At 40.3% G+C, this 16,471-nt stretch overlaps 1 protein-coding gene across 1 annotated transcript; it reads left to right on the top strand.

Moving 5' to 3' along the window:
* Positions 1-13,886: 13,886 nt before the first annotated feature.
* LOC121798821 (LOB domain-containing protein 18-like) lies at positions 13,887-15,638 on the top strand. Its single transcript, XM_042198033.1, has 2 exons — positions 13,887-14,324; positions 15,043-15,638. Exons 1-2 carry the CDS (start codon positions 14,022-14,024, stop codon positions 15,418-15,420), a joined length of 681 nt encoding a protein of 226 aa, XP_042053967.1. The 5' UTR covers positions 13,887-14,021; the 3' UTR covers positions 15,421-15,638.
* Positions 15,639-16,471: the final 833 nt, after the last annotated feature.

Genomic DNA, 16,471 nt, shown 5'->3' on the forward strand with positions numbered 1-16,471 from the left:
AGCAGTCCGTATGAAACGAACTGCAATAAGCCAACGATTGTGAGTCCAAGCTTCCAAGGAGGATACAAGACCGCAATTCAGCTTAACAAGCACTTCGTCTGAAACGAACTGCAATAAGCCAACGATTGTGAGTCCAAGCTTCTCAGGAAGATACAAGACCACAATTCGGCTGAAGAAATAAGCACTTCGTCTGAAACGAACTGCAATAAGGGAAAGTCCGATCCACGCGATAAACCTCGCCGAATTAGGACGACCAAGTTCGGTCAAAGAAGTTTACCTCATAAGACCGGGGACGACCATGTCTAGTCAAAGAGGTTTACTGCATAAGACCACCTCGGTTAACTGGGAAAGTCCGATCCACGCGATAAAACTCGCCAAATTAGGACAAGGGAAAGTTCGATCCCGGCGACAAAAATCGCCAAATTAGAACACAAACCAAGTCCGGTCAAAGATGTTTATTTCATCAGACCAAAGACGAGTCCGGTCAAAGATGTTTATTTCATCAGACCAAAGACGAGTCCGGTCAAAGATGTTTATTTCATCAGACCAAAGACGAGTTCGGTCAAAGATGTTTATTTCATCAGACCAAAGACGAGTCCGGTCAAAGATGTTTATTTCATCAGACCAAAGACGAGTCCGGTCAAAGATGTTTATTTCATCAGACCAAAGACGAGTCCGGTCAAAGAAGTTTACTTCATAAGACCAAGGACCAAGTCCGGTCAAAGAAGTTTACTTCATAAGACCAAGGACAAGTACGATGAAATTTTTTCGCTAAGCTGTAAATACAGTGTTAGAAGCGAAAACAAAATTTCATTTTTCAAATCTTGTTCGGCATACAACTCCGCTACCCTACAAAATGGCGTTACGCTATTACAAAGGACTATTCTACTGTCCAGGGTTGCTGAAGTTAAGCCACCTATCTGCAAAATCCTCTGGAAGCCGAGTTCGGTTGTTCCGAGCAGATGAAGAATAAGCAGGTCGACGAGATGCTATCCTCGACCCAACGCCTCTTCCCCGAGCCCGAGAAGTCCTAACACCTCGGCGATGAAGAGTCTCTGCAATAAGCATCTGCTGATCTTGCTCGCTCATAGTCACAACTCCTCGGCGAATTTCAGTCCGTCCCTGTCTTGACGATTCCGGTTGCTCCTGAGCCCGTTCTCGTCTTGACGTTTCCGGCTGTTCCGGAGTTCGTTGTTGACTGGGAGTAGGATTTTGAACAAGGGAACCAGAGGTTTGATCTGAAGTGCGAGCATCTGTTGGCACGATATGCCGAAGGAATCTTTCTATGGAGGGGCGCCGAGAAAGAACAATGTTGTACCGAGAAGCCCAGCGCCGCAATGATTTCACAACTTGTTGGCAAGCCGAGCTCTCCAGCGCATTGTTCCTCCGGAGTACATGATATTCCTCCCACAGTTCGTCAACTCGACTCTGAACATCTGATATGGTCACTCCCCCGCGCACACGGATGTAATCCTCGTACGCAGTCCTCTCGGCAATGGTCGTATTCAGCTCGGCCTCCAGATCCTTCTTATCGGACTCTAAGTCCTTATTATCGGCCTCCAGCTTCACTAAACGAGCCAGAAGCTCGTCATTCTTCGTCTGATCGGCTATAGCTCTTTTCTCAGCTTCGTCTAAAGCCGAAGAGTACAGCCGTTTCCAGTGAAGTATCTCCATCTCCTTAAGTACAAAGCAGCTATATTAGTTCGGCAGCTGTACCGAGCAGATAGTAAAATACAACAGGAATAAAGGCGAGTACGAAAAGCTATACGAAGACAAGTGTAGAGAATTTTTCATTCACAAGGAAAATTTTTTACACTAGGAGGGCTTCAAGGCCATTTTACAAGGAAGAAACTAGACTAAGAGAAGGGAGACGAAATCATACTCCACCAGCTTCGTCTCCGGCTCCTTGGTCTGGTTCAGCTTCTTTCTCCTGAGCTACCTCAGCCTCGGCCTCGCCTCCTGCCGGCCTCGCCTCCGCCTCCTGATCGGCTTCCTTCTCCGGATGCCCGGCCCTCTCGACTTCGGCCTCCAGCTCCAGCGGCTCGGCCTCACCCTCTCCGTTGTAAGTCGAAGCGGGTGAAACGGGTCCCACGGAGGCAAAGATAGCCTCCAGGTTCTCGTCCCGATCAGCTCGACAACTCCGGACTCGGTCTGCAGAAAGCAGGACCGAGGATGAAGCGAGCTCCTCAAGGAGCGGCAGATTCTGAAGCCGAGCTGCTATCTCTCGGCTGTACAGAGGCAGCACGACGTCGGCCCCCTGCTCGCCCTTATCGGCAATTAGCCTTACCAGACTACCGACAAAGGCCGAGAACTGGCTGCTCAAAAAGAGTTTCTCCGTGTAAACACGGAGAGCCTCCCCTTGGGCAACCACGGCAGCAGCATCCCTCCGTTTTGTCTGCTCCCGCTGGATGACGAGCTGGTTTTTGGCAAACTGAGCTTCATCCTGGGCCGAAATCCTAGCAGTTCTGGCCTTCTCAAAGTTAGCCTCAGCCTGTTCGGCCCGATGACAAGCAGCCGCCAACTTCCTCTGCATCTCAGCATAGTCATTGGACGCTTTGGAGAGTTCGACGGCGACAAGCTTGGAGAGCATATCGTTCCTCTGAAAATGAATAAAGAAAAAAGTCAACAAAGGGGCCACAAAAAATACAGGAAAAAAGCAAGGCCAGAAAATCAAGAAGAGAATTCACCTCGGCGAAGTCCGTGGGCCATAAAAACGGTTCACAGATATGTTCCGAAGGAGGCGCCAAGACCACATCTTTCTCTGGCGCTCTCGGGGGCTTCTGGGCCTTCCCCTTCCCCTTTGCCGAAGTCGACTCCGGCTTCTTCGGATCCGAAGAGGTTTTTTGCCTTTTCGGAGTCCTCTCGGCATCAGACGCCGAGCTGGTGGTTTTCGGCCTCTCCGGCTCCTTGGGCTCCGAAGATTTGCGGCTAGCCTTACTCAGCATGTACACTGCCAAAAAGCAAGAAAGCAAAGTCAGGTTTTCTTCGTTAAAGCAGTAGAGCATAAAGATAAAGAGAAATCCTCACCCTCGGCCTCTTCGTCCGAAGACGAGATGTCGAACACGACGTCGCCCTTGACGAGCTCAGACTCCGTGTATTGTTTCCTAACTATGGGAATCTTGTTGAGCTCGCCATCGAGCTCGTCCAACGGTTCAGGCCGAGGATGACGGATAACGGACTCCGGCCCTCTCCAGGGAAAACTAGGAGCCGCGGTCCTATCATAGTAGAAGAAGCGATTTTGCCACTTCGGCCACTTCGTTTTACAAAAGGCCCTAAAGGGCTGTAAAGGGATCAAGTAAAACCAAGACCCCTTCCTCTTAAATTGAAAGAATTTAAGGATCGCCTTCAAAGACAAATCCCTTCCTAACCTACGGAGTTCGGCAGCGAAGGCCGACAAGTGCCTCCAAGAGTTCGGAGTCACTTGGCCTAACGGAAGCTGAAAAAAATCTAGTAAATCTATAAAGGCAGAAGGGAGGGGGAAACGAAGCCCGCATTCTAAGCAGGCCTCGTACACGGTGGCGTACCCCTCCGGCGGGGAGTCAGCCCTATGATCACCGTCAGGTACCACCGCCTTCCCCCCAGGAAAAAAGTATTTTTCGGGTAGGGATATCACAGTATCCTTACTCAAAATACTATGGAAATACTCTACGGTCTTCTCCCCGGACTCTTTCCGGCCAGAAGACCCCTTATCCCCTTTCCTACCGCTACCCGACTCCGAAGAAGAAGAAGACATTTTTCTTACTTTTTGAAGATGAAGAAAGTCTGAAGAAGCTCTTGAAAGCGGAAGAAAATTTCTCGAAAAAGAGAGAGTATAGAAGACGCAACAGCAAAGGTGTTCAAATGAGGAAGAAAGAGCATATTTATCAGATTCGGGAAAGATTTCGAGATCGTTGCGCCGTTTCGAATCCCACCTTTTCAGGATTCAACGGCCGGATTTTACTGTCGCATTTAATGCAGGCACGCGCAAGGCACGTCCCCTGACGTCAGCCTCCCCCTTACCATTATCCAGAATGCCGAAGTGACTCACCTCGCCGAAGTGATTCACTTCGCTTTTCGGGGGGGGTAGTGATGGGGTACGAACTAAACCCTAATGGCAAGCCCAATAACAGTGACGGCCCATCAGCCCAGAGCCCAAGAAAGAGTATCTGTTCGGCACCAAAGAGTTCGGCACGACCAAAGAGTTCGGACTCAGCCTACAGCTCGGTAAAAGCCGACCAGTCAAGCTCTCCTCTCAGATCGGCAAGAGCTGATCGGTAAAGTCCAGCAGTTCGGTCTCAGCATTCGACCGAACTAGGAGTTAGTGGACTCATGAAAGGCCTCCACGACCTCCGCTATACCCACGATCTATTTAGTGGTACGAAGCAGTTATTGAGCAGTTATTGCTCACCCACGATCTTGTTAGTGGGGCTGCAAACCACGACCTTAGTTCAATGTATAAATAGAACTTAGATCAGATAGAAAAGGGTTAAGCTCTCTAGAGATAAAAACTCATATAGCAAGTCTGTGTTGTAAGCTGTAATCCCTAGGGGTGGGAAATTATACCGAAATACCGTAATACCGGACTTACCGTACCGGAAAAATACCGAAAATACCGATTTTTCGGTATACCGCAGTTTCCGGTACGGTATGATACCGTACCGCAATGTTTCGGTACGGTAACGGTAGCAATTTTTCTATACCGCGGTATACCGCGGTATACCGAATCCACGGTATGCCGGTATACCACGGTATACCGAATCCACGGTATACCGTGGTATACCGTATACCGTGGATTCGGTATATACCGAAGTTTCGGTATACCGTGGTATACCGGTATACCGATAGATTATTATATATATTATTATTAAATATGTTAATATATATATTACATTTATATATATATTATATTAAAAAAATTAATACATCAATTAATACAATAAAATTAAACATTCAAATGATAATTTATTCAAACAACTTTAAAATTAACCTGAATTATTTTTTTATCAACTCATCCTATTAAATATAATAAACACAATAGCACGTAACACCGAAACAAGATTGAAAATACGATTTCGGGAATATGTTTCAACAGAGCACATTTGAAAGAATTTGTATTAACTCACACCATTTAGTATATGATTCTTTGTGTAATGTCATATTCCAAATATACAAAGTAATTAAAAATTTTGTTTAATTCTTCATTTCATAAAATGTCAATTAAAAATATGTGCAGCTGAAAATGAATCAAATCGTTTAATTAGTGTTTAATTCATTGTATGTTATCTTATTTTATATACTACTTAAATTGAAGGATGAATAAATATGATATTGATCAGTCATTCTTAATTCTTAAAGAGAAATAAATGTCCAATTTAAATTACTAACTAGTGTCACGCCCGTACGATGCACGGAACATTTTAGGAAATGATTAGTTTTCTCAAATATATACAATATATATGCAAAAATAATCTAGACAAATAAAAGTGTAAGAATATCTTCAGTTTTGTTAGCGGAAACTATAAATTAAAATAACAATATGAAAGATTATATACATATAGATTAAACTACGTATATTAATAATTATATAGTGTAGCTCTGTTTTATTTTATCATTGCATAGTAATTTTATGAATATTATACCCAGGTTATACATTATATTAAATTATAAAAAGAATTAATAATAATAATAATAATGATGATGATAATAATAATAAGATTATCTAAAAATTAATTTTATTATATTAGTAATTATTTTCAATATAGCATGAAAAACTTTATAAACTAAAATACGACAGATGATTGTTGAATGATAAAGCATTAAATGAACAAATTTTTAACTACTGGTATTATAATAAAAGAATAAAGATAAATGGACAAACCCTACTTTCCCAACTCCAAACAATAATCTCGCTCCCGCCGCCTCAATTCTCAAACCCTTTCCCGTGAATCATCAAACCTCCACGGTGTCACCACATCTTCGCCGCCTGGGTCGCAGCCTCAGCTCCGCTCCGCTCCGCTGCGCCACCACGAGGCCGAGGTCGTCGTCTTACATTCTTACGCAAGCTTACAAAACGGAAAGGGGAAGGAAATTTCTTTTGATTTGGAGAGGGATGAGATCAAGAATTTGAAGGTGGCTTCTTAATTACCTGTGTGTTATTATCTCAATTACCAGTTAGTTTCAAATTTCAATTGGAAAATGTGAACTAACCAGAACATTAACCACAATGCACGATTAATTTTGGTGTTTTGCAAAAATTAAATATCAATAAGGAAAGCTTGAAGCTTTATGTAGTTAATGTTGTAGCTTCTGATAAGGTATGCATATTTATATGTGCATTGATGGCCAAGCATTATCTTCCTGCAAAGTTTAACTTTATGTTCATTGAATACAACTCAACAACTTGTGTACTTGATTGGAAATTAATTAATACAATAACTGATCAGAGGTGATTCATGCATACATTCAGAATCAGAGGTGATCCAGTTTCAAATTCCAGCTTCAGCTGCATCCTCCATATCTATTATAAAACCTGATCAAGGCCACACCAATTAAATTAACATTTTAAACTTTAGGATTAAATCTAGAATGTCTGTCTGTGTGACCTTGGCAGTGGCAGCCCATTTGAGTAACTCCTTCATCCTCGAAACTACTTTATTTTGGTTTGGTTGTTTGTGTATTGTTATTATGCTCGACTATTAATAAAGGTTATCAAATGCAGGGTCATCTTCAACGATTTTTTGTGGAATTTTGAGAAATGAAGACAACGAGGTTGCAAGAAATGAAGATAATGTTGTTGATCGTGACTTCATAAATTGTTTTGGATTTGAATGTTGAAGTTTTATTAATTTGAATGCTATGAACAAGATTTGATTGTGATGAAGTTTTATTGTTTTGGGCTTTTTTAAATAGTTGAACACTTGAATTGTTATGTTAAATATTTTGGACAAAATAGGTTATTTCCGGTATACCGTTACCGTTACCGTACCGTTATTACGGTATACCGTACCGTGTTTCGGTATACCGGTATACCGAAACACGGTACGGTATACCGTAATAACGGTACGGTAACGGTATAAAAAATTATTATACCGAATTTTCGGTATACCGGAATTCCGGTATACCGAAAATTCGGTACGGTATCGGTATGGAATTTTGTCATACCGTAATTTCCGGTATGGTATGCGGTATGGCATGGTCGGTACGGTATACCGTACCGTCCCACCCCTAGTAATCCCAGATCAAGCAATACAATCTTGCCCCCCCCTTTTTCCCGTGGACGTAGATTTACTTCAGTAAATCGAACCACGTAAATTCTTTGTGTCATAGTCTTTATTCTCTACCAGCATTTACTAACATCAGAAATTCGCGGATCCATCAGTAACCTTTTAAGAAATGAACACACAATCCACAATACAACAATAGTGAATGACAATATAGTAAAATTTCTTTTTTGCAAGAAAGAATTAAAATATAGGGGTTTATCATTATATCATACTACTACTTGTACTATAATAAAATGAGGAAGTTAGGCGTGTACAATTGCGACATGCAATATACGGAGTAGTAGGGTACGACTGCACTAGAAGACAAAACGTTGAGTAGATTTTACGTAAATGAGGTCATCCAAAACGCGGTCTCTTATCCATCTCTTCACTATTCATGGGCATCATTGTACTTTTCATCTCATCTCTTAACTAAGAGATAACACCTGCAACCCTTCATCTCTTAACCATCTCATCCTTTAACTATTCATTCAATTTTATTTTTTATTTTTATTTCCAACAAATTCAATTAATAAAAACACACTTCATTAAATAAAATAAAATTACAACTTAAAATTCTAAAAAAATAAAAAAAAAACCACATTAATAAAATCCTAAAAAAATAAAAATTACATAATTTAAAATCTTCCGCTCACTCTCTCTAAATTCAAAATCTCAAAACTCAAAGAAGCAGAAGAAAGAGTTGTCTAATGTCGATCATGTGCGTCTACTGGTTGCCAAATTTTGCCCAAATGTGCTCCATTAGATCCTCATGGAGTTGGGCGTGGGCGGTAAAATCACGTGTTCTTACCCGAACAGACAACCGATCTTGCATAGACGGATGCACTCTACTGCGAGGCGGACTATTTGCGGTAGAGCTTCCCGGGGTTTCAGGGTCGAACCAATTTTCCGCCTCAGGTCCTTCGTCGACGACAATCATGTTGTGTAAGATTATGCATGTATACAATGTAGAAATCATGGTGTACAATATGCTCGGTCAATGGATTTTGACCAAATAATAAAAATGACGAGACATTTAATTTTGTGAAATTAAATGATATAGCGTCGATCTACATTTTACGTAGATAAATGTAGTATATTCACTTTCTCAAATCCGATTTCCGGTGAGTGAGAAATAGTGGATTAAAGTTGGGCATAATTAGCTTTTAATTAAAGCTTGGAGTTTGAGCTTAAGGAATAATTAACTAGTGTTAATTATCCCACATATGAGAAGTAACACATCTTTTAATGTGTTTAAATTAAGTGACTTTATGCTACTTAATAATTATAGTGGACCAAGATGGGTGAAAGAGCCCACACGCGCGCGCCGCCCCCCGGCCGAGCTCGTGCTCGTGCTCGCGGGCTTCGGGCTTCGGGCCCGGTCCCTGTCCCGATTTCGATCTCGATCTTGGACTTGGATCTTGAATCTTGGCAATTGGTCTTTGGGTGGTCTTTGGGCTTGGGTCTGGACCCATAGTAATCCAAGTGGCTTGACACCTCATCAAGCCACTTGACACCTCATAGTAATCTAAGTCAGCAATCCAAGTGGCTTGACACCTCATCAAGCGTGGCACAGTCAGAGCTGCCACGTGAGAAATCCACACGCTCCACACGCGAAAGGCACACTCCTGCCACACGCTTGTAACCGCCGACGGTTACTAATATGCCATGATGAGCCTTCATGGCTTGGTTAACCCTGCATGGTGGCTTGGCCTATAAATAGGCTAGCCATTCCACTGCATTTCACACACTGAAAATCACAAGCATACTTCCTCTCTCTGCATAGTTTTCGAAGCTCTGCCCTCTTCATCTTCCAGTTCGCCGGAGCTCGTTCCAACTGCGGTGTTACAACGAACGAGACGTAGCAGTTTCATCTTTGGGGACGACACGCCAAAACCGAGAACACTGCCGGGGCTTATCTCGTCTTGCGGAAAGAGGCCTTCCTCGACTCGTCTAAGTTCTTCTTTACAGTTTCGAATTCCCATTGTAATTTTCGTTTCTGTTTTTTTTTTCTCTTCTCTCGGGTTGTATTACGCCCGGTTAGTGTTGTTTTTTATAGCTATATCTCCAACATACATGATGTCGACCATATTCTCCATAAACCACGTACGAGTCAGGGCTTTGATAATGTTGAAGCGAGCTTGGAGAACCCCGAACGCTCTCTCCACATCCTTGCGAGCAGCCTCTTGCTTCTGCGCAAAAAAGGTTGGCCACTTCAGATAGATGTCGTCGGCAAGATAGTACCCCATTTTATACTGCCGGTTGTTAGAGATGAAGTTGATGGCCGACGCTTTACCATTCAAAACTTCGGTGAAGAGGTCGGATTGGTTGAGCACGTTGACGTCGTTGTTCGATCCGGGGACCCCGAAATACGCATGCCAAATCCATAGCCGGTAGTCGGTAACGGCCTCGAGTATAACGGTGGGGTGAGTGCATTTGTGGCCGCTCGTGTATGACCCCATCCACGCCACAGGGCAATTCTTCCATTGCCAATGCATGTAATCGACGCTGCCAAGCATCCCGGGAAATCCGTGCACTTGTTCGTGAAGTCGGAGCAGAAACTGACAATCTGCGGTGCTTGGCTTCCGGAGAAATTCGTCGGTAAAGGATGCCCGGACGCCTTTGCAGAAGTTCATCAAACACATTCTCTCAGTGCTTTCCCCAAAGTGCAGGTATTCGTCGAACAAATCCGCCGTTTGTCCAGTAGCAAGCTGACGGATTGCTGCAGTACATTTCTAGAACGTCGTGTGACTAGGACGGCCAATGGCGTCGAACCCTTCTTGGAAGAACTATTCTCGGGCTGCCAATGTATTTGCGATATGCAGAAATAGCCGTTTCCGCATGCGGAAACAACGACGGAAGTAGGTCTATCCCCATACCGGGTTCTCACAGAAGTAATCGCGTACAAACCTTGCGGAGGCTTTCTCCCGGTTACGATGGATGTAAGTCCGGGATCGCCTTTGAGGCGCCGCGGCTTCCTCCTCCTCCCTACGTCGATCTTCTTCTAGCGATTCTTCCGTTATTCGATGCATTTGCTCAAATGGATCCATGAATGGATTAAATTTGAGAGAATAATAATGTTTTGAGATAAAGAATGTAGAGTGTTTGAGTGAGAATAGAGAGTTTTTTTTGTGGATTAATTTGTGGGAATGCTTTGATATTTATAGAAGTGATTGGGGGCTTAAAAAATACAAAAAAAATAAAAAATTTGTAAAAAATGGCTATAAACGACTAGTATAATTTTGGGATTTTTTTTTATTTTTCAAAATTTTTATATAAAAAACAAAAATATACATTTTCAACGGAAATAAACGACGCCCACTCGCGGGCCGGCGAGTGGGTGTCACGGACGAACCACAGCTCGCCACGTGGCCAACGCGCGTGGCAAGACAGCTCGCGGACTGCCTCTCTGCGACGAGACACGGGACGGGATGTGGACGGGCTAGGGACGAGACGGACCCCGCAACGCAGTCTCGATGCGGTCTCGTCTCTCTGATGATGACAGCAACGAGACGCGTTGCGGATGCTCTGATGATGTCAACAATGGTCCCCTACTGTTACGACTGTCATCATCTAATCCCACGTCACAGTTTGAGAAGTAAAATTAACCCTCGTTAGTATGTACTCCATCCAATTTATAATAGTGGAGGCTTTCCTTTCCGGTATGGTGATTATGAAAAATTGTGTTAAGTCAGTTAAGTAAAAAAATAATAAAGTAAGAAATGAAAAAGGTAGAGAGATGAACAGAGAATAAAGTAAGTGAGAAGATATGTGTTGACTTTCACTAAAAAAGAAATGACTCACTACTGTGGAACGTATCAAAATTGCAAAATGACTCCACTATTATGGAATGGAGAGAGTAGTAACTTCATTCAAAGTGAGGAAAATAAGGAGTATTAATTTTTACAACTATGGCTTTATATATATAATTTTTGTTTTTCATATCAAAATCACTTCAATTTATAACCAATCATAAAATGGAAATACTACGGTATATTTTTTTATTAATATATATTACTCCGTCCTAAAAGAATATGCACTTTGGATTCAACATGAATTTTAGTGCAAAATTAGTAAAGTAAGAAAAAAGGTAGATAGAAGAATTAATTAAAGTATTGTTAATGAAAGAAAAGAGTTTTCAAAATTAGAAAGTATATATCCTTCTAAAATGAATTAAAAAGAAATAGAACAGAGTCCAGAGAGAGTATTATACTATAAATAACTCACGTGGTTTATGTAAGAAATAAAATGTTACTCCGTATATGTGTGTGCACGTGTATCTTCATCATAAAATTCTCTAGAAGTTGGAAATTTCGAATGGAGAAACAAAATACCATGACTATGATTGCACAATTAACTTTTTTTTTTCTTGTTTTTTTCCTAGAGTAATATTCATACACGCATAGAAATTCGAGTAAATTTAAACCATTATTAATTCCACTTTTTATTTACATAGACAAACTGTCAAAATTAGAGGCATCTCTTAGAGCATCTTCAAGGAGAGAAGATATATAAAAAAAGTATATTATACATTTACATTCTTAAAAAGTACTTAAAATATACTCCTTTAAAAAGTAACACATTCTAAAGGAAAAAGGTATATAGAAAGTTAAATTATTTTTAAAAATAAAATAGTAGTACAATATGCATTAAAAAATATAAAGTATAATACATTCTCAAATACCTTTTACCTTGAAGAATGATTTTTCATGAAAAGAAGGCAGATATGGTAGTTATAAGATTTTACCTCTCCATTGATGGAGAGGTAAAGATACCTATTAAAAGTGGAAAAATGTATAATACCTTCTCAAATACCTCTCATCTTGGAGAATGATTTTTCATGAAAAAAAGTAAATATGGTAGTTATATTAGTTTACCTCTCCATTTCCCTCTCCCCTTCCCCTTGAAGATGCTTTTACAAGTCTTACCCCCTTCGAATCTCCTAATTTCTCCATTGATTAATCATTGCATCATCATTTTCTATTCTCATTTTTGCATCTCTTCGCATCATTTACTACAACAGTGATCTCATTATTTCGTATTCTTGCAAAACCGCACGAGCCATCATTAACCATTGGTCTTGCAAAGTCCTACCAATACTCCTTCATATACGGAAGAAAATGCTAGTCTTTTGACTGAAATAACTCTCTATTGAAATTGTACACGAATATAGTCATAATATTTTTAACTATTCCTCACATATTCAGATAATCCACGTCCTGTGTTATTACAAAATTTATTGTTTTTACACTAAAATCCATCTCATGATAGAGAGGTCGGTGGTTGGCATAGAAAAATGAATATAATCTCTTGTACTATAAGACTTTGATCATACTTAGTTTTCCTTTAATTTAAATTACATGTCCAAATAATTTTATATCTGTCATAAGGTATTTTTTTAATTTTATTTTTACATTAAATTAATTCAAGACGTTATAGGTCGACAAAATTTTATGTAGGATTGATTTAATTATCGAATTCGGACGTCACATAATATGGAAGACACCAAACTCCTTGAGTTTCTCAAATAGACACATGCACATATGGTTATTCATCATTTTTCTTCATAAGAATAATTTTTTTAAAAAAAGGTTCTTCCTATAATTCAGTGTATCTCCCTTGATGATGTCTTATTTCCAAATTTTATATGCTACAGGCCTACATACAGGCTACAACAAGAAGTAGTGAAATCAATCATAGGAAAAATCGTCTAATTTAATTGAAAAACAAATTCTATTGGATAAACCAAACCCTTTCTATCCTTATCTCTATTTTTGTTAATTTGGAAAATTCACCACTGCGCCACCCGCAACTTGAAAATGGAATATAAAAGTTGCTAACACGTATCTATTACGGTATAATTAGAATGCATAGTTCATATAAACCTTCAATTGAATTTTTTGGAGTATTTATGACAATAGAATGTTTTATCTTATAATCAAATTCTCATTATCCTTCAGTTACAACTGTGTTTACTTTATGACTAGCTAGGCCATCTCAAACGAGAATCGCGGTTACACCGTAACTGAATATTGACCGGTCGATTGTCTTTAATACGAGTAATAATTAGTAGTCCAAATACACTACCACATGGCATGTCTACACCATCAAAAATTCACTTACGGTAAATAAAGAATTCGTGATGTATTTAATTTTTCACAGGATGGTTCAATAGTTTTATGCATTGAATATAAACTCTAATTTGAAATACACAACGCCGTTGCTTCTAATACTAATGTGTTTTATATATTTCATATCACACTTGCGTACAAGTTAAACTATTCTGTATAGCATAAAATACAAAATAGGAGATTAAAAATACAATTTGTTGATTGTAGAAAGTCCTTTTCATTTGTTGGGTGCTCAAAACATGCAGTAGCCAACTCAATCCCTCTGAAGTGTGACCATTTTCGTATGTATGCAAATAAAGATGGTTTTAATTAGTATAAGAAGGAAAAAAGGAGATGCAAAAGAGTTGAATTAAGGGAAACTCACGAGATAAATAAAAAAGGCAGGTGGCTTATCGCATGTTTGCTTCACGCAAGCAGCTAATGGGGGGTTTGCTTCATCGCGTGGCTTCAAAGTGTTCATTTTGTGTTTAAAAACCACCCCCTACCCCTCACCCCCACCCCATCAAATGCCACCAAACCCTAAAGCCTGCAAAATTAGTAATTTAGAGAGATTAAAACCATTCTCTCTTTCTCTTTTCTTTCTGCATATATAATTATGAAAACCCTGTATTTTTAATTTGTTGCGTTGATCGCAGCTCAGTCAGATATCATGAGTAGTGAAAACGCGGCGGGAAGCAGCGGCGGCGGGGGGCCGTGCGGGGCATGCAAGTTTCTGCGGCGGAAGTGCGTGGCCGGGTGCATATTCGCGCCGTATTTCGACTCGGAGCAGGGCGCCGCCCACTTCGCCGCGGTGCACAAGGTGTTCGGAGCGAGCAACGTGTCGAAGCTCCTCCACCACATCCCCTCGCAGAAGCGCCTCGACGCCGTCGTCACCATTTGCTACGAGGCTCAGTCCCGCCTCCGCGACCCCATCTACGGCTGCGTCGCCCACGTCTTCGCTCTCCAACAACAGGTCCCTCTCTCTCTCTTTCTTTAAATCTTTGCTCTGTTAATTCTGTTAGATTGCTAGTTTGAGCGATTCTAACAAATTCATGCTTAATCCTTAAAGATCTGTCGAATCAGAGTTGGCCAACTAATGTAAGTAGAAGATTAGCACACAGTACTAATTGAGAAGATAGATGTGTGAGGAATGGGGGGAATAGTTACATGATTCACTGAAATCAAGAAACCTGATTTCTGACTCATTTTCGATAAAATGATTATCTGCCAAAATAAATCTAGTATACTCCTGCTTTCCTTTCTCCCATTTTTTTCTTCATCTTTTGCTGTTATTAAGGTTTTGGTCGGTTGGTTTTGTGTGTACAATGGGGGTCCTGGTCCTCCTCATCAATCCACACATCTTTGTTTTCTACTGCTTGGATTCTTTACTCCATTTTAATCGACATCTTGCATTATTCATCGTCGATCTTCATTGCCAATCAATCACACCCTTCATTTGGGAACTCAAATTAGGGCTGATTCCAAACCTTATGTGTGTAGATAAGATTAATTAGTCTTAATCATAGTATTATTATAAGTGACCGTGTCTGAATCTCTCGGTTCAGTTGCTTTCACTACAAGGATTTGTTTGTTGCCTAATTTTCCTATGTGTTGACTAATTTATTTGGAATAACATTGGATTACCACCATTAACAAGTGATTATTTTTTTTTGTGTGGCAAAATTATTTAGGTGGTGAATCTGCAGCAAGAACTCTCCTACATACAAGCCCACCTGGCGGCGCTGGAGCTTCCGACACCACCGCCGCTGCAGCCGCAGCAATTGATGGTTCCGGCGTCGCAGTCGATACTGGACCTGCCACCGATCCCGGCGGCGTACGACTTCTCGGCAATGTGCGGGGATATGGTGGCGCCTCCCTCGCTTTGGAGCGTGTATCCGCGGCAGCAAATCGATCAGCAGCGCCAGTTCTCCAACGCGGCCGTAGGAGGAGGCGGCGATCTTCAGGAGCTGGCGCGTGAGCTTCTGAACCGGCACGCTCCGCCGATGGTGGTGCGATGCGGGAACCAAGCTTCGTCTTTGCCGCCCAACTCTAGGCAGATGAGAGATTAATGGTGGAAAGTAAAATAATTGGGAGTGATTAGTTGCTAATCAAGTAGCTTAATTTGCTCAACTGAAACTCGAGGGGATTTGTGGTACTCCTACTAGCAAGTGAGTTCGTTTTGTTTTTAATTTTTATGGTCGATTGATCGATCACAGTTTTTATTAACTTCTTGTCTACTGTTTATATTCCGTTTTGAATGATGATTTCAGTTGCATTTTTTGGTTAATATTTATGAATTGCGATCATGAATTATATGTAGTTGAGTTGAGGGGTTTGGCTGTAATTAATTTTAATATTAATATAGGAGCTAGATATATAGTTGATTTTAGCTCTTGAACATGTTTAAACACTAGTATATTATAGGGTTATGTTATAAATTTATTTGTTCTGAAATAGATAATTTGTACTTGTAGCATAGAAAGCAAATTAATTGTGTGCGACATATACTGATCAGTTATAGATGTAAATTAAGATTAATACTAAGATTTTAAACATGCATGAACCCACCTTCTATTCCATCAATTAGGTTACCGTTTAGGATTTTATTGATGTCCATTTCATTTTGTGACAGGAGTATTATTTTTCAATCCGTACATATAGGTCCTATATATACTGTCTTGTTTCAGATCAGCTTTATTCATATAATAACCCAACACAGTATTTAAATCGTCCATCTTGTGGATCCTTTATTGTAGAATGGTGTTATATAGTACTCCATAGCAATATAAATAGATATGTATCTAGTGATTTTAATTGTTGTTAGCTACCACATATCCATAAATGAAAAACTTTTATAGTCACTTTTTAGTCTTTACAGTGTTTATTGTCATACGACTCATACCAGATGGATAAGTCTTTATGTAAATTGTGATAAAATTAAATTGGCGCGCGGTACAGTTAAATACCCTTTTGTATAAAATAAATGATATTTGTGGTTGGAAGATCATTAAAATACCCTTTTGTATAAAATAAGGATGAGTGATTGGAGTTTAGAAAGATAAGAAAAAAAATGTCAATATTTTTGCAAATTGATAGATTTTCTGCAAACAAATGCCATTA

This window comes from Salvia splendens, chromosome 1 (assembly GCF_004379255.2).
Source record: "Salvia splendens isolate huo1 chromosome 1, SspV2, whole genome shotgun sequence".
NCBI lineage: Eukaryota > Viridiplantae > Streptophyta > Magnoliopsida > Lamiales > Lamiaceae > Salvia > Salvia splendens.

Bases quoted from the DNA above. Each gene is read 5' to 3' on its own strand.
- LOC121798821 (XM_042198033.1), top strand. From the start codon at position 14,022: ATGAGTAGTGAAAACGCGGCGGGAAGCAGCGGCGGCGGGGGGCCGTGC. The intron at 14,325-15,042 runs GTCCCTCTCTCT...AAAATTATTTAG, and splicing joins TCTTCGCTCTCCAACAACAG to GTGGTGAATCTGCAGCAAGA.